Here is a 22,651-nt window from a genome sequence, read left to right as displayed (position 1 = left end):
GGGGACATTCCTGCCAGTAGAGACCAAAGAAGCCTGAGTCCCCAAGATCCCCATGACAAGTTCGCCAAGACTTTGAGAACCTACCCATTGCCCAAAGTCGAGTTCAAGGCCAGAAGGCCCCCAGGAAACCCTCCAAGGCTGGACAGAGCAGGTTTCCAGGAAGGCCAGGGGAAGGGGGATGGGAGCGGACCCAGTAGGGCTTGGCCCTGGCCTGAGCAGATCAGGGTGCAGGAGTGATGGTGAGGGGAGGGCAGAGGACATGAGCAGGTGGGTGGAGGCTTGTTATCGGGGCGGAGGTAGAGAAGGTAGAGGCTGGTGTAGGCCCCTTTCCAGGACACCGTGAGGAGCTGGTAAGGGGAGTGGGACTCCAATCCCAGAACCCAGTTCCCTACCACTCAGCTTCCACCTCCAAAGCTGTCTGTATCCTTCCCCTTCCCCCCTGAGGCTGCCTCTCCCCAGCTCTCTTGGCTACTGCTTCCACCCATCTCAGCGTCTCTGTACTCTGTCCCCATCCAGATGGTGTTGGGCCTGTTCCTGGTTTTCCTTGGCTCTCCCTCTAAGGAAAAGAGCTGGGCTTGGGGACGATGGAGCCTGGCCAGTCACAGCGCTCACCCCACTCTCCCTGTGCCCCCTCAGCAATCACAGCACGGGGTCTGAATAGTCCATCCTCAGGCCCAGAGAGGCCTTGAGAAACTTCTGGTCCTACTCTCAGAAGAGTCTCAGGCCCTGCCCAGGGCACTGTAGGTACTTTACCTTCCTAAACCCCCTTTCCTCCTTCGTAAAATAGGGACAAGTGCTCCCTCCCATTCAGTGTGGTAGTGAGGACTGAAAGAAATTCTACGCAGCTGAATGTTATTCCAGGGTTTAATCCTCATGAACCCCCATTGGGGTGGTCGTATCTGCCACCCTCAGGGTCCCCACCAAAGCCCAGTCCTGGGAGGTACAGACATAACTGGCCCCGAAACTTCCCCACATACAGATAATTTCAGGGGCAATTTTTGGGTGAGATTTTTTTTAATTGATTCCCCCCACCCCCACCCCAAATACTCTGTCATTTTCTAGGCCATGGCCTAACCCAATCCTAATAATACCCCTTGGGTTCCCTAAACCAAGGCAGCAACTTTTTATCTGTAAAAATTGCTGAAAAATAACAATTCAGTGTCCTTCTCCTCTGACCAAAATGTTTTGTTCTGTTTTGTTTTCTATCCCCAGGCAACATTCCAACCTAGAGAATTGGAGAATGAGGTCCACCCCTCCCTCAAAGAAAGAGGGGCTGGGAGAAGTGTTCCTTATTCATTCATTCATTCAACAAAATATTATCGAGTGCCTACAAGGTAAGAGGCTCTATCTCTCTCTTCCTCCCTCACACTAGGGTGTGTGGGACCTCGGGCAGGGTACCTAGGTGGGTGGAATCCTGCCCTATCCAGGGCTCAGGCGTCCCCTGCCCCCCCCACCCCCCATATTGGTGGTCAAAAGTTCTGGGTCCTGAGTTGCTGGCAAAAGGATTTTAAAAAAGGAATATGGCAATCCCTGTGTGGTCTGCGTGCCTGTGCACACAAATGCCCCACCCCAGGAGATGGCCCCACCTCCCAACCAGTCTCTGCCTCCTTTGGGTGCGCTGCTCTGCACCAAACAGCGCCCCCTAGAGTTAGCACACAGGTATGGCTCTAAGCACCCAATCCTTTGTCCTTAGTCCCTCTGAACCACCCTGAAAGTCTCCCCTTGGAAAAGTACTCTCTGTTCCCACTTCAAACATACTGCCTGCTTCTTAGCTTTCTTGCAGCCCAGCCAGTTGGTGCTTATGTTCTCCATGTCCTGTGTCCGCCCTTCATCAAATCCTTCACAGCTGTTCATTCTTTTGTGTACTTTGTCCAATGTCTGTTTTCCCATCAGAGTGGAAGCCCCTTGAGGGTAGGGACTAAGAGAGGTGCACCAGCGTTGGGGTTAAGAGTTTGTATCTCGAGATCGACTCTGAGTTCAAGCATAGACGGCTTTGGGCAATTAGCAACCTTTCTGAGTGAGTCTCATTCTGTAATTATGAAAAAGGGATGATGAGAGCCTCTGCCCCATAGGGCTAGAGTACAAACTGAATGAGATAATAATTAAGTCCTTACTAAATGTAGATGTATCTTTCTCCATATATCCCGGGTATGTATCCCACATCATATGAAGCATTTGTAAGTGAAGAGGGTCTGTTTATTTAATAAATAGTTCTTCCGTGCTCATACAACTAGAGTGCTTTTCAACCGATCTATCGTCTAATGTTGACGCTGTTTTTTTCTATTATTCTATTATCACCTTCCCCCCATTATACAGATGGAGATACTGAGGCTCAGAGAGGTTAAGTAGCTAGGTCAAGTCACACAGCTAAGAGAAGATAGAGCCAGGTTTGAACCTAGGCCATCTGGGTCACAGTCCCTGCTCTTAATCACTGTATATGCCCCCACTCTGCCTGATAAATATGTTATGGAATTTTAAAATTAATCTCCAGGCAACATTCCAACCTAGAGAGCTAAGGAATGAGGTCTACCACTCCCCCAAGGGAAAAGGGCTGATGGGGGAAGTGTTCCTTATTCATTCATTCATTCATTCATTCATTCAACAACTCCCAAAGAAGTATCAGACCCAGGTTCCTGGGTCTGATTCCAGTGATGTCAGAGACCTGGGGCTTTTCTGAGCTCTGGCTTTCCAGATGCAAGATGGGGACAAAATATTTTCCATTCCGCTCCTGGGCTGTGAGCCCTGAGGATGAATAATATGAATGACAGTAGCTGGGCTGCTGTGGTTTTAATAGAGGGGTGTGTGTGCTAATGATGCAGTGGGAGGGGCAGGAAGCAGGATTTGTGGTCTCGGACAGTTTGCCTATGATAGGGGTCCTGTTTGACTTGGGAATTCCTTTGGGATGAGCTGTAGCAGGGAGGAAAGCATTGCAGGCAAGGCAAGCAGTTTTAGGTTTGTATGATCCAGGGGGAGGGGACCCGCCCCACTACCCACCACAACCGCCCATGAGGTATGACGATTCCCACTTACACACTAGGAGACACAGGCATGCAAGTTGTCCAAGTCTATGAGCTAGGAAGGAATGGGCTGGAACTTGAGTCACCTCACTGTCCTGCACACCTGTCATCCACCCAGGCCAAGACACAGGAATGCGTCCTGTCCATCCCCATAGTGAAGCTTTTGGCCAGAAGACCCCAAAAGCTCACTACTCCAGCTCCCTGTTTCCATGTTGCTGCATTTGGGAGCCGGAGCGTTCTCCCTAAGACATAGAAATGACTCCACCACTGCTCAGCAGAGAACCCCCATGGCCTCCAGCCTCCGCTGCTCTCAGCGCCATTCTCAAGCTGGGCTATGGAAACCCCTCGGTCCATCTTCCAGGGCACCAATGGCACGTAATGGTTAGTGCTTCAAATCAGTTTTTCTGGCAGGAAAACCAATATGAATATTCTTGGAGTCAAATGCAAGGTTTGCAGAAACATTTAATATAGAGCCATGTATCTAAATTCCTTTCAAGTTCTGACCAAACCGCTTTGCCTCCTCTCCTTCCCCCACCCCCATGCCTCCAGGGCACTGCTGGATTGCTCAGCGGGGCTCCAGTGAGCGAGGTTGAGAAGCTACTTTTGGTGGAAGACCCAGCTTCCAGGCTCAGCACTCAGGGCCGTCCGTCTACTTTCATCTGCCTTTCCTTCTCACCTCTTCCCATTGCTTACCTGCTGTGTCCATGACAGGCTGTTCTGTTCCACCCCTCTCTGCCTTTGCCCAGGCTGTTCCCTCTGCTGGAATACCCTGGGCCTTCTGCCTTGGGGTCCGCTTCATGGCCTCTATCAACTCAGCTTGCGGCTCTGTACCCCAAGTCAGCTCAGAGAAACTTTTGCATTATGGTGCTCTCTGGGTCAGGATGTACAAGAAGGCCTTGGGTGCAAGGATCAGGCGCCCCTGGTGCCCAGAGCCACTGGAGGCATCTAGTAGGACCTCATGATTTAGATGTATCAAATGTAGACCCTCAAAGGCGCCACCTAGACGCCCCTCCCTGAAGGACACCCAGTGTTGCTTTCTGTGCAGTCTCCAGCCTCTCCCAGTAGGAATGCCTCTCCCTAGGATGAGCTAAGCAGCTGGACCCCAAGGGAGGAGTTAAAAGCAGACTCCACTGTCCCTGCTTCAACTTCTCCTTGGCATTGTCCCCCTCATGCTTCTCCAGCATAGTCAGCAGGAATCGCCCTCACTTCTAACACCTGGATCCAGCTGCTTCCAGACTTCATCCTCCCTCTTTTCCACCAGGTCTCGGTAACCACCCACCCCAGTCCATGCCCAGGGCCACTCTCCAGCAAAAGATCCTCCTTAAGAATTTGGGGGCCCTTGAGTGTTCATCCCTCCAAAATTCTAACCCCTAACAGCACCCCCTCTATCAGTCCACTGAGTTCCACCCCCTTGCTCACCCCAAAGTGATGATATTGCTGTTACCTTGGTAACACATGCTTCGTGGGTGGGTAGGGGGAATGGACTAGAGAAAGAAAGCAGTGGCTTTAGGACACTATCAGAGGCATGGGAAGTGGGGCGGGGGTGGCAAACTGGCACAGGGCCTGGGGAGAGGTGAAGCAAGCGGCTATGACTTCTGGCCCTGTGACTACTGTCAGCCCTATGTCCTCAGCCTCAAGGAGAAAAGAAACAGAATAAAAGGGGACATCTTTCAGGAATGAGTGGTTTTCTTCATAGAGCAGAGGGAAATAACCCAAACAGGTCTTCCGGACAACCTCAGCTTGGCTGGGGAGGGGAGGAGGGATTGCACACACCAGAGTCCATGCTGTTCCCCTCCAGGGAGCCTGGGGCACAGACAGAGAGAACAGCTCACCCAGAATGTGTTAGGGACAGTGCCACAGGCAGTGGGAGGGAGGCTTTATGCCAGTGTCCCGAGCTCCAGGGGTTGGTGGCAGCAGGGGGTGGAAGGGCTCTCCTCCAGCCCCTGGGGACCTGGCTGTCCCAGATGCCACAGCCGGGAAGTGTGTCAGGCACTTGCGTAAGAGCCTTCTAGATTTCCATAAAATCGTAATTACTGATGCCTGCCATGGACCTTAGCTCATTAGAGCGGTATCTGCCTCTGGGGCCCCAGTGGGCCAGCAGCGGGAGGTAGGGGAGACTGGGCAAGGCAGGCCCTCTCACTGTGTTCTTCTTGTCCCCAGCCCCACTGGGCTGGGCCCTCTTCCTCTCCTCAGCTGGGAAGTGAGAACCAGACTTGACCTCAACCATGACAGACTCCCCACCCTAGGAGCTCCAATTCTAAAGCTGGAGGAAAAAGACCAGCCACTCATGTTTTCAGCTTGGGCTGTCCTTGGCAACTCATAAGGGCAGAGGCCACAGCAGGGAGGGGCTTGAACTGAAGGTGTTCATGGCAGAAAATAGGTCATTCCTTACGGAAGGAGAAGCAATCCCTCCCATCAGAGAATCTCAAACTGCTTAAAGTGGAGGGGCCCTGGGGGTCATTCAGGCCAATGGTTCTTTTAACCTTTTGGGGATTTTAGATTCTCTGAGGAGAAGATGAAAGCTCTAGACTGTCCCCCAGAGAATGCTGATCCGCCAACATTTTACACAGCTTCAAGGCATTCATGAACTCCCTGAAGCTCACCTGCAGGCTCGAGGTCAAGTATCCCTAAATAAATAAATAGGCAGATTGATAGATAAAAACTATTTTTTGTGCCCTTACTCTGTCCAGCTCTTTATGTATGTTAACTCATTTATTTATCTATTTATTTATTTATTTATTTATTTATTTATTTATTATTGAAAGACAGAGAGAGTCAGAGCGTGAACAGGGGAGGGGCAGAGGGAGACACAGAATCTGAAACAGGCTCTAGACTCTGAGCTGTCAGCACAGAGCCTGACGCGGGACTCGAACTCACAAACCACGAGATCGTGACCTGAGCCACAGTCGGACACCCAACCAACTGAGCCACCCAGGCACCCCTGTATATTAACTCATTTAACCCTCAAAAGTACACTAAGAGATATATACAATTGTTGCCCCTATTCTAATCCAGGTCTCCATTTCAACCTAAACTATTCCAATTCTGCCAATCTAAAAAGAAAGAAACCGAAGTCCCTCCAGAGATGGAAAGGTCTTTGCTCAAGGTCACAGAACAGGAAGAAAAGGGCAGACCAGGATGAGAACCAGTCCTTTCTTTCTTTCTTTCTTTCTTTCTTTCTTTCTTTCTTTCTCTAAGCTTTTTTAAAAATTATTTTTAAATGTTTTTATTTATTTTTAAGAGAGAGAGCAATGGGGAAGGGGAAGGGGGGGCGGGACAGAGGCTCCGAAGCAGGTTTCACACTGACAGTAGTGAGCCCATGCGGGGCTTAAAGTCAAGAACTGCAAGATCATGCCCTGAGCCAAAGTCAGATGCTGGGCCACCCAGGTGCCCTGAGAACCAGCTTTTCTTAGTGTGCTGAACACTGAGCCGCATGCAGTTTGGAGTCATCTGGTCCATCCCTCTGTCCTCAGGCTCCCAAGAGCCTAGCACCCACTTTTACTCATGGAGCTCTCCTATTAAGAGGCTCCCTCCCAATAGTTCTCTTATGACTTCTGGCCTAGGGAGCCTTCCCTCTGTGTGTGACTGCTACTTACCCTCCGATAGCACCTTGCCCCTTGCTCTGCCCACTCCTCATAGCTGCCCCTCTGACTCTGAGATGGGACAATGTTCCTTCTTCTCCAGAAGCTAGCCCTGCTACTCCTGCTCTGTCCCCAGTCACTGCAGAGGGAGTTGTCAGCACTGAAGCAATGACTCAGACTTAGTTCATGAAAGACTGCTCTGAAACACGAAGGCCGCAGGCCAGAAAGGACATCCAGAGGTCATGGGATCCAGCCCCCTGCCTCCTCCACATTTGCCCCACCTCGGGCTTCTGATGCCTACACCAGATGGGACCCAGGACCTACAGACTTCCCTAGCTTTCCTGGGTCGCTGGTAGCACTGATACCCCTGGAAATTCTTCCCTCTGTCTAGTCAGACTTTCCTTCAGAGTTGGTTCCTCCATGAACTAACAGCAAAAGCACTGGGAAGGGACCGATCTCTCAGAAGAAAGGAGGAAAAGAAGAAAATAACTTTCCCTGCCTGTCTTCCCTGGGCTGAGGGGAACTGTCTCATTCACTCTGACAGTGAGGTAGGCACTATCTCTATTTTGCTGAAGAAGAAATCAAGGTTCTAAAAGGTTTAGCTGCTTACCCAAGGTTACACGGTTAATTAGTGATCATCTAGGTATTAGAGTCTAAGGAACTCAGAACTTCTGCTGTTGGTGGGGAAACAGGGGTACCTCCCCTCGAGAGGTCTTCAGTACAGAAGAGGCCCCTGTTTGTTCCAGCCCAGGATAGACCGAGGGCCTGATGATCCTATCTCAGGGTGCTTCAAGCCTCCCTAAGTCTGAGTTGCCCAGTAGGGATGTTGGGCTAATCTGGGCTGGGCAGGAGGGAAGACGGTAGCCCTCACTTCAGAAGGGATTGAGGGAAGGCTGGTTAGTGAACAGGCCTTTGGGGAGACTGGCTTGAGGGCCGAGGCCAGGATCTTTTGAAGCTCCTTTCAGGAAGGCTGTACTCAGAGTCAGTCTGCCGCTGCAGTGGGTGGACCTGGAGGGGGAGGGAACTAAGCCCCCACAACCACCAACCCTCACTTCTGCCCTTGTCCTACTTCTGCCACTGGCAAATAAATCTCTATTCCTGGACACAGTAACCTGAGCAGTGCTCCAATGGTGAGCTCACTCTTGGGAGGACAGAGATTGCATGAATGAATGGCTGTGTGCAGGGGCTGGCAGGAAGGAGGACACAGGGCTCAGCCTCTGTTCTCCAGGGCTGGCATAAAGGCAGGACCCTCTCAAGTGCCACCTTCCCCTCCAATCTCATCACCCACAGCAGAGGAGCCCCTGGAGGAGGGAGACTTTGATCCAGAAGTTCCTCCACCCACACCTAAGGAAGGAGTCCTTCAGTCCTCAAACTACCTCCCTTTCTTTGGACAGGCCAGGAGATTTGGTCAGGGCCAGAAGGGCCGGGAAGAAAGAGGGCTGGTGAGGGAGGAGGACTAGGAAAATGGCAGGTAAGCAACAAGCATTAAAGAGATACATTTAGGCCAAGTGGACAGGGAACAACCTGGAGAGTAAGAACCCTCTTCCCTACCCCTTCTTCCTACACCCTGATCTAACTCCACTTGTGGCAGGATCTTTAGGAGGGAGGATGTGTCTTGGAAAGGTTTGGGGACCTTAGGTGTGGGGACTGAAGCCCCCTTCTCTGCTGAAGTCCAAACAGGAAGCCTGGAAAGGAATGTGGTTGTCCTGCTTTCCAAACCACAAAGGAGGGATTGTCAGGCCTGGCCTTTGACACATGATGCTAAATTGTCCCTTCTCTCTTAAAGAAGCCCCTATCTCATAGTCCAGGGGTGTGCATATTGGGAGTCTCCCTCGCAGAGACATCCAGTTAATGCGGCAGAAGGGTCCATATTTGTCCACTACTTCGCTATCAGAGGGTCCTAACTTCGATCTCACTCTCAGCTATCCTGCAGATCCAACCTTTTTTCTGTTTCCCTCAATCCCGCCCAGACTCGAATGTGATCTGCCAAATCTTTCCTCCACTTTGTCACGCCCCCCATTCCGGGTCTTTTAGTGTAAAACCACTTCCTCCTCACTTCTTTACCCCTCAGGCTCCTCCCCATCTTGTCGAGCCCCCCCCAGGCTCCGCCCATCTCACGCTCCTGGCCACCACGGCAGCCAATAGCTGAGAACCTGATTTGCATAGCGGCGCGGGGGAGCTTAGGAGGGAAGGGGGAGGGACCAGGCGACCTCCTAAATCAAAGTTGGAAGGCGAGGACTGGGCGGAGGGGCCTCCGGGTGCCGGGCTGGGGCCGGCGGGGGGAGGGGGAGAGGGATGGGGGGCGGGCGCAGAGGACGGCGGAGCCGGCCGGACACGGACTGCTCCTCCGCTCCCTCCCTCAGCACATCCCCGCGTCCCCACTTCCCTCCTCCCCTCGCTCCGAGCAGCATCCTCTGCAGACCCTCGGTCCTCCTTCCCGGGGTCGTCCGGCTCCAGCGGCTCCCCGTAATTACCTCTCTTCACCGGCCAACCCGGGAACTTTCTCCACCCGCTCCCGGGAGTGGGGGGTCGCTTTTTTCCTGGGGCGGATTTTTCCTGGGGTTCACTGGGGGGCAGTGTCTGGAAAAGGGCTTGAGGGTCCCAGAGAGACGTCTGCCACCTGCCACCTGCCCCCAGGGGGCCTGCCGTCGGGTCTTGGCACCCCCTCTTCCTCTCTACCCCAACCATGACCGAAATGAGCGAGAAGGAGAACGAACCGGATGACGCGGCCACCCGCACCCCCCCGGGGACCGTCTCTGCCCTCCAGGAAACCAAGGTAACTCGGGAGAAGAGGCCTGGACCCCTGCCCGGTGCGCCCCCCAGCCCCGGCGCCTTCTTCCCGACGCGGTCACCACCGTGGGCTCGGATGGCCCGGGGGTCACGGGAGCGGGACCCGTGTAATGCCGAAGGCTCTGCGCGACGACCGGGGCGAGGGGGTTCGCGACGAGGGGCCGCAAGGAGCCCACATCACACAAGCACGACACGCCCTTGCGCGCGTGATGAGCGGACGCGCTGCCGAGACCCTCCCGGGAGGTTGTAACTCGGCTTTGTTGGAGGGAATCGGCGCAGCGAAGGCGGCGGGAACGTGTAGCGGTGTGTAGCGGGTGTGGGCCGGTGTACGCGCCGGTGTATGCGTGCGAGGCGCACCCCTCTCGCGCCCGCAGGTCTATGTCTGTAGCTCAGTCTGTCCCTCTGTCTTTGCCTGTGTCTCTCTGAAAATGTCTCTACAACCTGTTTGTCGGTCTTGGTGTCTTTCCCGCTTTCTCTATATGTTTATCTCTGAGTCTCTCCGGTTGTCTCTTTCGGACCCACTGCAGTCCTGCATTCCCCCCTCCCAACCAGGTTAGGCTCCGGGATGTGAGGCCACGGCCCGAGGTGCGTAGCTTCCGAGTGCGCGCTGGGGGCTGCCGCAGCGCTGGCCATCGCGGGCGGGGACCGGGGGACTGTTGTTGCGGCTCCAGAGCAGAAGGGCAGGCAGCCCCACCCCCCACCCCCGGAGCCGGACAGGGCGCCGGGGAGAGGGTGAGTGGAAGCAAAAAGAGAAGTCATCGTAATTAATGAATGTCATAATTAACACTAATTATGTATGATTGTTACTCCTGCGGGAGTCACAATGAATAAATTATTCCCCAGTGAAGGCAGGCGGAGCCCAGACTCCTGGCGCTGAAGGGATTGGGGGAGGCCACCACTTAAATTTAACCCCCACCTCTAATCTGTCTGCTTCCTCTCCAAGTTCTAGGTGCTCACACTGACCCGCAAGAAGTTCTGCGGGGGAGCAACATGAGCTGAGCGGGCTGGGGATGGGGAGAGAAAAAGAGGCTGTGTCAAGGGTGCTCTCTGCCCCCTCCCCAGACTTCAGGCCAAAGCCTCCTTCCCTCTCCTCTGCACCCTCATGTTTTGTTCCCACCTGCTCCTGTTGTCCAGATGAGGAGGGGGGCCACTAAAGACCAAAAATGGGTGGGGTCTTTGGCTCCTTCGGCGTCAAGAGCTCTTTCCAATGTCTATCTTGCTCCTAATTCTGTCTAGGCCACCCCTCAGGGTATGAGGTTAATTCAAGGTCAAGGTCATCAAGAAAATGACCAGGGGTAGATGAGTAGGGGCAGGGTAGCGCCTGGCTGAGATACCCCAGGTAGCGTTCCACCTTTAAACCAGAGGGACCCACTGGGTCTCCATGTCAAGGTCTTCAGATCCCAACTTGACCTTCTTCTGCCCCCTCCTGAGAATGAGACTGTGGTCTCTCAGACCACAGAGTTAACTGCCTCTCAGAGACCCAGGTCTGTACTAGGAAAGGAATGAGGTGTTGGGGGTGGGAGGATATTGTTTGTAACATTTGTGACAGCTTTAAAAAAAAACAAAAAACAAAAAAAAACCCAGAGGGTCCAGGGAGCTGAGCCCCATCCTGAGTTCCAATATCCCTGGCCTTCTCAGTTGCCTTCTAGTCACTCAAGACAGACATACACAATTCCCATGCTTGCTTCCTAAGGGTATGGGGGCCTCCCAGGCCCTGCCTTTCTTCCCACAGGAGGCCTGGCTGCCCGCCCCCCTCCTTAAGAGCTCTCCGAAGGCAGGCAGGAGCCTGGGCCATGCTGCCTCAGCAAACCCCAGGCTGCAAGCTCAGCCCTGTGGGCAGGGGGAGGTCAGGGCCCAGCAGGTCTGTACCTCCCTCCTCCTAGCCCAAGGACCATCCAGTGCTATCACCTCTGAACCTGAGCCATAGAGATCCCAAGAGCAAGAGGGGAGGGGAATTGCACACCTTGCCCTGTCCCTTTACCCCCCTCCCCTAAATCTCACCCCTGCGAAGGACTGTTATAACAATACAGGCGGGGCTGCCGGTCTGGGTGGGGATATTCAGGAGGTTAGAAGTGGGCAGGGAGAGAATTCAGAGCCCTGCCAGCCCCTTTAGCTCCCCCCACCTCAACCTGTCCCTAAGAAGCTTTGGTCTCCAGACTATAGGGCTTGGGGAGGGGGAAGGAAGAGGGTTGTGGCCCACCCAACTCAGCTTGAAGCAGGTACAACAGAGGGGGCTGGTGCCCATTAGGCAGTGAAGCCAGCATTCCAGGCTTATTCGTCAGTGCTTGGGGTCTCCTGGGCATTTCTTGCCAGCCCAAGCCCAGTCTCCTTCCCACCCTAAGGTTGGATCGTATCCCTGTATTCAAGCTACTCCGTGACCCTCCTAGTGTCACCATTGCCATCTCTGGGTCCCCATGCCATCCTACCGCTGGGTGGTACCATCACCCCCTTTAGTGCCATCCCTGGGAAGACCCTGCCATGCCAACATTGCCATCTGAGTCAGCTTGTGCCACATCCGCCACCACCCACCGCCAGCTGCCTAGTGCCCTTTCAGGAGCTGGAGGGAAGTAAGGAGATGCTGTGGGGAGTTGAGGAATAGAAGGGACCATCCAGTATGTGGGGAGGTGGGGAGGAGGCAGGCTGGCCAAACCCAGCCTCTGGGAGGGGATTCAGAAGAACAGGCCTGGTGGTCCAGGCTCTAAGCCAGACAGGCTCCTGGTGCATCATCAGGAGGGAATAGCATCCAGGGGGGCCAGCTTGCCAGGGTACATGGCAACTTCTCCCTATGCCAGGGAATGGTTCCTGGGACACTGGGGGCACCAAAAAGATAGCTGATGGGAGATAGGAAAAAGTCCTCTCTGGGAACTAGGAGTGCCTGGCCAGGCTGAGCCAAAATGAGGTTTGGGCACTCAAACTAGATGTCTCTGAGTGGACAGGCATCAAGCTATTTGGAAGAGGTGCCCCCATCCTGCTCTTCAGCCACAACCCTTGACATCTGCCAGCCACTCCAGGTAGTATGTTGTTCCTTCCTGCTTCTCTGTCCTCCTGGGATCTGGAACCCACAGCTGAGCCAGGGAGTCAGTGAGCAGAATTGGGGCTGCCCCAGTGCTGGGGAACATTCTGTTCCAGAGACCTCTGGTACCCTGCAGAGAGGTAGCTCTTGGCACTGGGGCCAAGGGAAGACCAGGAAGGGGCACAGGCTGGAGAGTAAGGCGGCTTAAAATCTCATCCTGTGGCGATTACTATGGAAACAACAGCTTTGGGAGGGGGGAACATGACTGATGTCTTCAAATATTTGAAGGACTGATATGTAGAAGAGGGGAGTAGCCCTTTCGGGAGCCAAGGGAGGAGCAGAGCCGATAGGCAAAGATCTCAGGGAGCAGGTTTCAGCTCTATATAGGGAAGCACTTTCCAGCGATTGCAGCTGCCCAAAGATGGAATGACTGGCACAAGAGAGGGTGTGCTTCCTGCCACAGGAGGTGACCAACAGAGTCAGACAACCACTCAGAAGTGACATGGCCAAGGCATTGTGAGATGATAGTGTGGGCTGGGGACCACTCTAGATGGCCAGTCTTTCAGGTTCCTTCCAACCCTAAATTTCATGATTGACCTGGTGGCCATGCCCATGGCATAGCTAAGAGGCAGGGGTGAGGGCCACGGCAGAGCCCGGAGCAGCGGGGTCCTTCTGGTCATTTGGACTTAACAGCCAGAGCCACTGGTTCAAGTTCTGTCTCTGCCACTTACCAGCTGAGGACTCGCTATGGGTGGGTGATTTAACTCCCATGTGCCTATGAGTTCATCTGCAAAGTGGGACAGTGATTATCAGTGTCTCGGGGGTGGTAATGCCAGGATTAATGAGGTGCTGCATATGAAGTGCTGCCTCAATTCCAGTATTCTGACATAGCCCCTCATCATATCATTAAGTTTAGGTTTTTGCTTTTTGGACCCAGAGCCTTGTGTTGCTTAGAGAGCATCTAGTCCCGACTCCTTTCTCTTGGATGTGGGGAAACTGAGGCCCAAGAGTGGAAGTGAAGTGACCCGCCTTCAGGTGGTCGGTTTAGCTTTGCACCCACCTCCAGCACATCCTCCCAGAGACCTCTTGTGCTCTATGCTCTGGCCCCTGGGCAGAATCGTGAGGGGTTCTCCCACCCCTCTGGGCCTGTGAGAGCCTCCAATGCCACACTGGCTCACAGAATACATTTGTGTTCTAATTAATTGTCCCTCTGGCCCTCCACTTCTGCCCTAACACCCAGGTATCTGAGGCCTGGGGCCCTGCTTCTCTTAGACACACAAAGAAGCCCATAGTGCTATCCAGGAAGCTGAATTTGGAAAGAGCTGGGGAACTCAGCGTGCCAGGCACCCCAAGGCTCTGTCCTCCCAGCTGGCACACTGGGGCCTGCCTCATGCCCAAATCTCTCTCTCTCTCTCTCTCTCTCTCTCTCTCTCTCTCTCTCTTTCTCTCTCTCTGTCTCTCTCTCTTTTAAGTAGACCCCATGCCCGCTGTGGGGCTTGAACTCACAACCCTGAGATGAAGAGTCACATGTTTTACTGACTGAGCCAGACAGACACCCTTAAATGTGTCCCTCTCTGCTTTTCCCTATGTCTTGCTGCCTGCTGGCCTCCCTAGGGCCACACAGGCTGCTTGATGTGCCAGTTGGGAACCCTGGCCAAGTCTCCCTGCCTGAAGCCAGGCCACTGGCCCCTTTTATCTATCACTGATGGGAATATGTGGGCAGGGGTAAGGGGGCTATCGATAGGAGGGAAGAGGTTCCAGGATCTGGCTAGAGATGTTTCCAGACTTTACTCTGGGCAGACTCAAGAATGGTATGCTGGGGTGAGCAATGGAAGTAACCCTGGCCTCACTGCAGAATTGGCCCTGTGCTCCAGAACATGGGCTGCACGTAGGATTCCAGCCACTGGGTCATCATTCAGTCAACAAATATTCACTGAGCACCTACTATGTCCTGAGGCTGTGTGTGTGTTGTGGGGGGCCGGGAGGATGTTAAAGCAACTGTTCCTGCCCTCAAGGGGCTCCAGTCTCCTGCGGGGGGGGGGGGGATAAGAAGTAAATGACCACCACGTAAACCAGATTGGATTTATAATGGAAGTCAGTACTAGGTGCAATGGGCCCCGGAGTGGGAGTGGTTATACTAAATGGAATTCCTGGAGAAGAAGAGACATCTTCCCAAAGGAGGAACAGTCACTGGAAACCCCAAAGGATAAAGAGGGTACTCACTGGATACGGCAGAGAAGAGGGCAAACACAGCAAAAGCTTGGAGGAATAAAACATGGTTGAGTTCAAGAATCCCCATGTCTGGGCTGCAGGTGGAAGGCATGGGTTGGAAGGGAAAGCTTGTCCAACTTGCAGAGTCTCATGATTGGGGCAAGGGCCTTGACTGTGTCCTGAAGAGCCATGAAAAGTTTTTAGCAAGGTCAGGGATCACCTCCCTGGCAGGTGTATGGAGAGCAGGGGGAGATGGGCAGGGTGGAGGCAAGGGGTTCCGGACCTGAACCAGGGCAGGGTTGTGGAGGTGATGAGGTGATTATATGCACCGGAGAGATATTTTGGAGGAAGAATCAGCCTTGAGGATGAGGGTCCAGGATGACCACTCCCCCACTCTCAAGAACACATGGAAAACTGGGGACCTGGCATGTTTTGTTCAGCCCCCAAAGTGTTACTATTTTTTAAAAGTTTTTGTTTTTATTTATTTTGAGAGAGAGAGTGGGGAGGGGCAGAGAGAGAAGAGGAAAAAGAATCTGAAGTGGGCTCCTGGTGTGGGGCTCAAACTCACGAGATTATGACCTGAGCCAAAGTCAGGCACTTAACCGACTGAGCCACCAAGGTGCCCCCCATGTATTATTATTATTTTATTTTATGCAGAGAAAGAGAGCACATGCGCAGGGCAGAGGATCTTTCTTTTTTTTTTTTTTTTTTTTTGAGAGGACAAAGAACATGAGCAGGGGAGGGGCAGAGAGAGAGAGGGAGACACAGAATCCGAAGCAGGCTCCAGGCTCAGCGCTGTCAGTGGGAGCCTGAGATCATGACCTGAGCCAAAGTCACACGCTTAACCGACTGAGCCACCCAGGCACCTGGGGAGTGAGAGAATCTTAAGCAGGCTCAATCCCATGACCCTGGGATCATAACCCGAGCCAAAATCAAAAGTCCCACACCCAATCAACTGAGCCACCCAGGCACCCCCAAAGTATTATTCTTTTTAACTCGAGTAAATGGTACACCCATGCAATGAAATCCTGCATAGCTATAAACATGAATGATGAAAGTCTTTATGTATTGGTATGGAATGATTTCCAAGATTTACTGTTAAGTGAGAAAAGCAAGGCTAAGAAACATAGCACACTACCCTTTCTGCAATGAAAAAAAAAAAAGGAAATAAAACCTCTTGAATTTGTTTCCATCCAAATTCACATAAGAGTCTAGATTTCTTTTGAAAAAGTGGAAAACCTGGCACTGCTGGGCTGGCCCCGAGGACAGGCCTACGCTGTCTGGAGGGCACCAGCAGCTGCTCTCTGACCGGCCAGTCGCCCTCCGGCCTCACCACTCCAATCTGGCGGGCCCAGCCAGAACCCCTTGGCTCGGGGAGGTTACCCACCGGGCTCCCGTGGGCATCCGGGAGTGTGACCACCTTCTGGAACGTGGCAGCCTCTCAGTACTTCATCTCACCTCTGGCCCTTCGCCTCAGGCTGCCACTGACCAAGGAGACATCCTGGCCCGGACCTGGTCCCCTCTGGCTTCCACTTATAACCCCCCACCCCCACCCCTGCTTCCCCTTTCAGCTCCAGCGGTTCAAGCGCTCACTTTCCCTCAAGACCATCCTCCGAAGTAAGAGCGTGGAGAACTTCTTCCTTCGCTCAGGCTCTGAGCTCAAGTGCCCCACTGAGGTGCTGTTGACGCCCCCGACCCCGCTGCCCCCTCCCTCCCCACCACCGGCATCTACAGATGGGAGCTTCCCTACCCCGGCCCCCTCCCCTTGCCCAATCCCACGGCCCCTGGCACCACTCAAACCAGTAAGGCTGCACAGCTTCCAGGAACACGTCTTCAAGAGAGCCAGCCCTTGTGAGCTATGCCACCAGATCATTGTGGGTAGGTGCCTGGCCTGTCAAGGAGAGGGGCCAGGGTGGGTGTGGGGAGTGTTCCTAGGGAACCGTCTGATGTTGGGCCCGCAGTCCTAACTGTGCCCCTCACGCTGGGTGGACAAATGAGCAATTTTGGGGGGGGTGGGTGTCCAGTGTCGCCGTGGGTACGAACAACTCAGGCTTCGGTGCCTTGACTGTATGAGGGGTAAGCACGAGACCCCGAGGCGGACATGAGGATGCCCAACCCCCCCTCCTCTGTCCCATGGCCTAACCTGCCCTCTTTGCTCCTTGCCCTCGGATGCCTCCTCCTTTGCCGAATCCCTCTTGTTGACGCCAAATTCTTCCCAGGAAACTCCAAGCAGGGTTTGCGGTGTAAGACGTGCAAAGTCAGCGTCCACCTCTGGTGCTCCGAGGAGATCTCCCACCAGCAATGCCCAGGCAAGGTGGTGAGTGGGGACCATGCAGGGCTGGCTGGCTGTGAGTGCTCCCCAGGACTGGCATGTGGGGGAATGAGCGCCCCCCTCCAGGCGGGTTCCTCCTGTGGAGTAGTCCTTGGGCTTGGGGAAGGCCAAGCTCTCGGTGGGCTGTGACATCCCCATGCCCTCTCTCTGCCCCCTCTTGCCTTAGTCCTCCTCCTTCCGTCGAAACTTCAGCTCCCCCCTCCTGGTGCATGAACCACCCCCAGCCTGTGTCACAAGCAGAGAGTCCCCACCCACTGGTGAGTGTCCCCCCCATTGCCCCTGATCCCACCGTAGTGTGGTGAGAAACCCACACGTTCCTCAGATGGGCACCTGAGTTGCATGGCTCTTCTGGTTCTTGGCACTTCCCTTCTCTGAATGCCCTTGTCCCGAATGTAGGGTTCATTCATGCATTCATTCATCCATCCATTCACTCATTCATCCTTCAACAGGCATTTTATCAACACTTACTAAGTGCCAGGCACTGTGCTAGACATGGGGACACAGCACTGAAGAAGGTGGAGTTCATGGTCTAGTAAGGGAGCTAGACGTGAAATAGATAATCACACAAATCATCCATTAATCACCATTTGCACGAATGCCTGAACCGAGAAGGATAGGGAATAGAGGATAAGGTAGGCGCTGTCCTCATCTGCAAGGATAGGGAAGGTGTCCAGAGATACGAAGGATGGGGAGTTAGTCCAAGAGGATCTGGGGAAGACTGGTGTGGGCAGAGAGGGGCCTGGGGGAGGGATGGGGCAGGTGGTTAAAAGAAGGACATCTTGGCTGGGGCCGAGAGAGTGAAAGTGATCCGGGGCTTCAGGGCAGAGCAAGGCTGGCAGCTGGGTGCCCAGCCTTAGGGTGGCTCCTTGGCAGGGGCCAGCGGGAAGGTAGACCCCGTCTACGAGACGCTGCGCTATGGCACCTCCTTGGCACTGATGAACCGCTCCAGCTTCAGCAGTACCTCTGAGTCCCCCACGCGGAGCCTGGTATGTCAGGCACCAGAGGGGCGCCTGGGGGGCAGGAGTCTCTGAGGCTGAGGGTCCGGGCACTGAGCCCTCCCCCCCATTTGGCCCCAGAGTGAGCGGGATGAGCTGACCGAGGATGGGGAAGGCAGCATCCGCAGCTCAGAGGAGGGCCCTGGCGACAGTGGTGAGTAGAGGTGGGAGCCAGAGGCGGGAATGGAACACAGTGCAGGCCACTCCCTGCTGCCTGACGCCCTGGCCCTGCCCTGGCATCTCTAGTGTTCACAGCCCCTGCCGAGAGCGAAGGGTCAGGACCAGAGGAGAAGAGCCCTGGACAGCAGGTGAGGTGATGCTGGCGCTGAGCCCTCGTAGGCCAGATTGGAAGGGGATGTCCCTTCTTGTCATTGATGCATAGGTGGGCAAGAGCATGGTGAGTGGGAGTATCACCGCTCCATCATTTGTCCTCAGCCTACGGGGATGGACAGTGCCAGGGTGAGGAGGCAAGGAAGGCAGGGGGTATTTGCCCTCCCACCGCAGAGCCAATGGCTATTGTGCCCACTCCTGGGCCCACTCCCCACGAGTGGGCAGTTCCAGGGTGCAGCAGGCAGAGGAGTGTTCCCCTTCTCCATCCTTGGCCCAGTCCCCCAAGGGTGAACACAGAAGGTAGGAGAGTCTGACCTCTCCCTGTCATTGACCCAGGTGCACTGTGTCCCACCTCCTAGCCAACCTCTCCCCACCCCCCCAGAGAGGGTAAGGTCAGGGCAAGTGAACGGTGGGTGGAGCGAGGATTGTGTCCCCCTCCTGTCACTGATCCAGACTTTTCCACAGCCCGCAAAACCTCCTCTGAGGAAGGATGTGGGGCCCATGTACTCCTATGTCGCTCTCTACAAGTTTCTGCCCCAAGAGAACAATGACCTGGCTTTGCAGTAAGTCCTCTTTGTGGTCCGGCCCCCCTGGACAGCCACCTGGCTCCAACCTCAGGGCTCTGCTCCCAGACCTTGGAACATGAGTGTGAGGGGGACCTTCGGGAACCTTCTCCTGGCATGCTTGAGGCAGCTGAGCCCAAAGAAGAGCTAGACTGCCCACAGTCCAAAAGGGACTGGTGCTGATGTCATATCTTCTGCCCCGCCCGGGCTCTGTCCTAGAGAGAGTCTGCTGTACCTGTGGTCACAGTGTCCTCCGAGGGCGTCAAGAATCCTCCCCCCGCTGTGGAGGGGGGGCATGCTGGGGACCTGGGGGACCCAAGATGGTTAAGATGCAGAAAAGGCAGGTCCCTCCTGTCCATTTGTGACCCCAGCTCTGTCCTCCCAGGCCTGGGGACCGGATCCTGCTGGTGGATGACTCTAACGAGGACTGGTGGAAGGTGACTTGGCAGGGTGGGGAGCAGAGACACCCCAGTAGGCACCCGACCCTTTCCCACCACTTCAACTGGCACTGCCCCACCTTCTCTCCGGGCCCAAAGACCACCCCTCCTCCCACCACGTGCCCTAGCCAAGCCCATAGGACCAACACTTGGGACTTGCTCTCACCTTGACCCTCCCTGCCTCAACCTTGTCCCTCTACCCACCTCATGCCCATCGCAGTCCAGAAGCCACCCTACTGGGGGCTCTGGATACAGAGAGCGCAGGATCTGGAGTTTGATGGCTTTGGCTCTGAGTTGCATCAGTGTGGGGCGGGGGGCTCTGGTGCTCATTGCCAGCCTCATCCCCAGGGGAAGATTGGCGACCGGGTTGGCTTCTTCCCAGCCAATTTTGTGCAGCGCGTAAGGCCAGGAGAGAACGTCTGGCGCAGCTGCCAACCCTTCTCCGGGAACAAGGAACAGGGGTACATGAGCCTCAAGGAGAACCAGGTGAGTGCCTGGGCTCTGCAGTGGCTGGAGAGGTGGACATGGGAGAGAGGCGGTGGGGGCACAGGTGACTGCCCTGGAGGAGGACACTGCAGCCTGGCAGCAGGAGGGAAGGCAGGTTAGAAAGGTGTGACCGCGGGGCCTCCTGTCAGACCCTGCTGGGAATCGGGGCTGGTGACCGACACAGGCAGGGGGCTGAATGTGGTTAGAGACAGCTTGGGGGAGGGAAAGAGCACTGGATTAGGAGTCTAGAGGCTTGGGTCTGAATGCTGGCTATACCTCTGTCTTGTTGCATAACCCCCAGCAAGCCCTTTTCCTCCCCTTCCCCCCTCTGTGAAATGGGAGTTCCGCCAGGGCGGTGGGGGCGGGGTGGGGGGGGGGAGGAGGTGGAGCTCAGGCCAGCCCCGAAGTGCTGCTCAGTGTCTGCTGATGTTCTGGTCTTGCTGCCGTGCCCAGTGCCCTCATGGAATCTGCTCCCATCACCCCAGCTGATGTCTCCAACCACATCTGATCCTGGTCCCATCATTCCCCGGGGTGGCCCCCTGGGAGCCATCAGCCGGACTCGGGGCCAGGGCTGTAGGCAGGTGCCAGGACTCAGCTCCGTGTCTCTCCCACTCAGATCTGTGTGGGTGTGGGCAGGAGCAAGGATGCTGACGGCTTCATCCGCGTCAGCAGCGGCAAGAAGCGGGGCCTGGTGCCAGCCGACGCCCTGACCGAGATCTGAGAGGAGCCAAGAGAACCCAGATGCCACCCCTGCCCGAGCCTGGCCCTTGCTTCTGGCCCTGGAGAGGAACGGGCATCTGCCCACACTCTTCCTCCCTCTGCCTCTCTCCTAGGAGCCACCCCCCGTGGCTTGGGAGCCCTCTGCACAGAGGAAGGTTTTATTTCTTGGGTCCCAGGGTGCCCTGAGGGAGTTGCTGCTCTGGGACTCGGGGGTGAGGAAGGAGGAGAAAGTGGGAGGGAATGAGGAAGTTCCAGGTGGGTCCAGCCAGTGCCCAGACACCCCCACTTGCCATGCTGAGTGCGGCCCTGGGGAGGGGGGCATTCCTGAGGAATTTTCTCGCTGCTTTGTCCAGAGAGCCTTCTCATGTCCACACCACCTTTGCATGCCCGACACCATTCCCCCCTCCCCACAGAGCCTCTGCTTGGGTCTATGTGTGTGTGACCCTGCGGCTGCCGCTTTGGAAGTGGGACCTTGGGAAGGTGACTTCCCAAATCCCTCAGCTCTCTGCCCTGGGTTGGGAGGGGATTTGGGGCTGCAGGAGGATCCTGAGTCCACCTCCTGGTGTCCCCACCTCTGTCACTCCATCACTCCTCAGGAAAGTTCTGCGGAAATCTCTCCTATTACTTGAAACTTGGGCGGACAGAGGAGGGGAGGGCCGAGTTCCGGGGATAGCGCTGCAAACCAGAGACTGTCTCCTCAAGTAGAACAGAACAGCCTCATCGTACCCTTGTCCACCGGAAAAGGACACTCAAGAAGGACATGAACAGAAACCGACTGAGAACAAAAAACAAGTCCCCATTTCACTGTCAGGACTCTGCAAGTTCCCTGGTCCCCCGTGGCCAACCAGCCCCAGGGAGTCAGTATTTCCTAGTTCCTGTCCCAGGCCTCACAAGGCCACCCCCCCCAGGAGCCCAGCCCTCAGGACTGACCTCCAGATGGCCCTTCCTCACTCCCTTTCTCTGGGCTTTGTAGGAAACACTGCGACCCCTCCTTCGGTGCAGGGGTCCCTCTTCTGGCTGTATCTGTGCCCTTGTCCTGGACACAGAGTTCTGGGAGGAAGAGGGAGTGGGAGATAGTCAAGGCAGCAAATCATTGTGTTTGGCCACCAGGAAAGGAAGGGGGTAGGCACCCTGTTGGTGGGTTGGCACTCATGAAGAGGACCCCTCCCTTTCAGGTTGCTTTTCTCTGGTGCCAACCTCCCTCTCCCCCCAAGCTCAGAGCCTCCTCTTGTGCCCTTGATCGTGCCAGCCAATGCCAGTCCCCGTCCTGGGCACAGTCACACCCTCCCATACAGTGGAAGGGACACATTCTCCTACCCACTGGCCCCTGCTCCACTTCTCCCCCTTGGAGGGGGGTTCAAGCCACACTGCCCTGTTTGCTGCCATGGGGCCCCCCTCAGCAATATCCCAGGGGCGGGCCCAATGCCCACTGTACATAAGGCTGCATGATGGGTCGGCTGGGGCACTGCTGAGCCCCCAGGCCCCTAAATAAATGTTTCTTGTCCCAACCTGTCTGCTCTGTGTATCTGCTGGGGAGAGAGGAAGCAAAGGTCCAAGGAGTGGGGCGGGGGCTGGAGGTTCCAAAAGAAGACAAGCCTGGAGGTGGAGGAATTTGTGGCTCTCTGACAGGTGGGGTGCTGGGGCTGGCCCCGATTTTGCAGGGGTCCCCATACCTCCCCGCTCCCTTCCACCTCCCCAGCCTGAGATGGGGGATCTGGGGGGGAGTTTGAGAAGAAAACAGGGCGGCAGGGTGGGGGTGGGGTGGGTGGGGTGGGGGATGTTGCGGGAAGCTGGAAGGGGAGAGGGTGGGGCTGAGGTCACTTTCAGGCTGGATGCGCACCCGTGTCCCCAGGGGGGCGGAGCGGGCACTCAACCATGTGCATTAGGACCCTTTCTGCCGACCCAGCGACCCAGCGGTGCCCTCCGAGACCACCCGAGGTCAGCCTCGCGCCCCCCAAGCCCCAGGCAGAAAGGCTGGCGGCGGGAACAGTCGTCGACAGTGGGGCCCTGAGATGACTCAATCATGCCCGTCATCGAGAGCCTGGCACGAAGGGGGCCGGCAGCGGCGCCCCTCCCGCAGCGGTGCCCGCCGCCCACCTGCTCTCGGCAGAGCTGCCTCTTTCCCCACCGCCCGCCTGGCCGCGTCATCGCCAAGGCAGGCACGTCCTGTGCTATT

The 22,651-nt window shown here is 55.5% G+C and overlaps 1 protein-coding gene across 2 annotated transcripts; it reads left to right on the top strand.

The window, feature by feature from the left end:
- Positions 1–8,852: 8,852 nt before the first annotated feature.
- On the top strand, positions 8,853–21,983 carry STAC2 (SH3 and cysteine rich domain 2). 2 transcript variants are annotated; one of them, XM_060646212.3, is made up of 11 exons: positions 8,853–9,374; positions 16,184–16,490; positions 16,832–16,926; positions 17,111–17,201; positions 17,818–17,930; positions 18,021–18,093; positions 18,186–18,247; positions 18,735–18,832; positions 19,218–19,269; positions 19,618–19,755; positions 20,372–21,983. In XM_060646212.3, exons 1-11 carry the CDS (start codon positions 9,285–9,287, stop codon positions 20,474–20,476), a joined length of 1,224 nt encoding a protein of 407 aa, XP_060502195.1. In that variant the 5' UTR covers positions 8,853–9,284; the 3' UTR covers positions 20,477–21,983. The 2 variants fall into 2 exon arrangements, with proteins under 2 accessions (XP_060502195.1, XP_060502194.1); XM_060646211.3 differs by having other exon boundaries at positions 8,855–9,374; positions 16,832–16,929.
- The last annotated feature ends 668 nt before the right edge of the window (positions 21,984–22,651 follow it).

This window comes from Panthera onca, chromosome E1, assembly GCF_046562875.1.
Source record: "Panthera onca isolate mPanOnc1 chromosome E1, mPanOnc1 haplotype 2, whole genome shotgun sequence".
NCBI classification, from domain to species: domain Eukaryota; kingdom Metazoa; phylum Chordata; class Mammalia; order Carnivora; family Felidae; genus Panthera; species Panthera onca.
This window is presented reverse-complemented; position numbering and strand designations above follow the sequence as displayed.

What these genes read in the sequence shown, in the direction of transcription:
- STAC2 (XM_060646211.3), top strand. Translation starts at nt 9,285, where the DNA reads ATGACCGAAATGAGCGAGAAGGAGAACGAACCGGATGACGCGGCCACC. An exon ending in GGAGGGCCCTGGCGACAGTG is followed by an intron (nt 18,094 to 18,185) that starts GTGAGTAGAGGT and finishes TGGCATCTCTAG; the next exon opens with TGTTCACAGCCCCTGCCGAG. An exon ending in AGAAGAGCCCTGGACAGCAG is followed by an intron (nt 18,248 to 18,734) that starts GTGAGGTGATGC and finishes ACTTTTCCACAG; the next exon opens with CCCGCAAAACCTCCTCTGAG.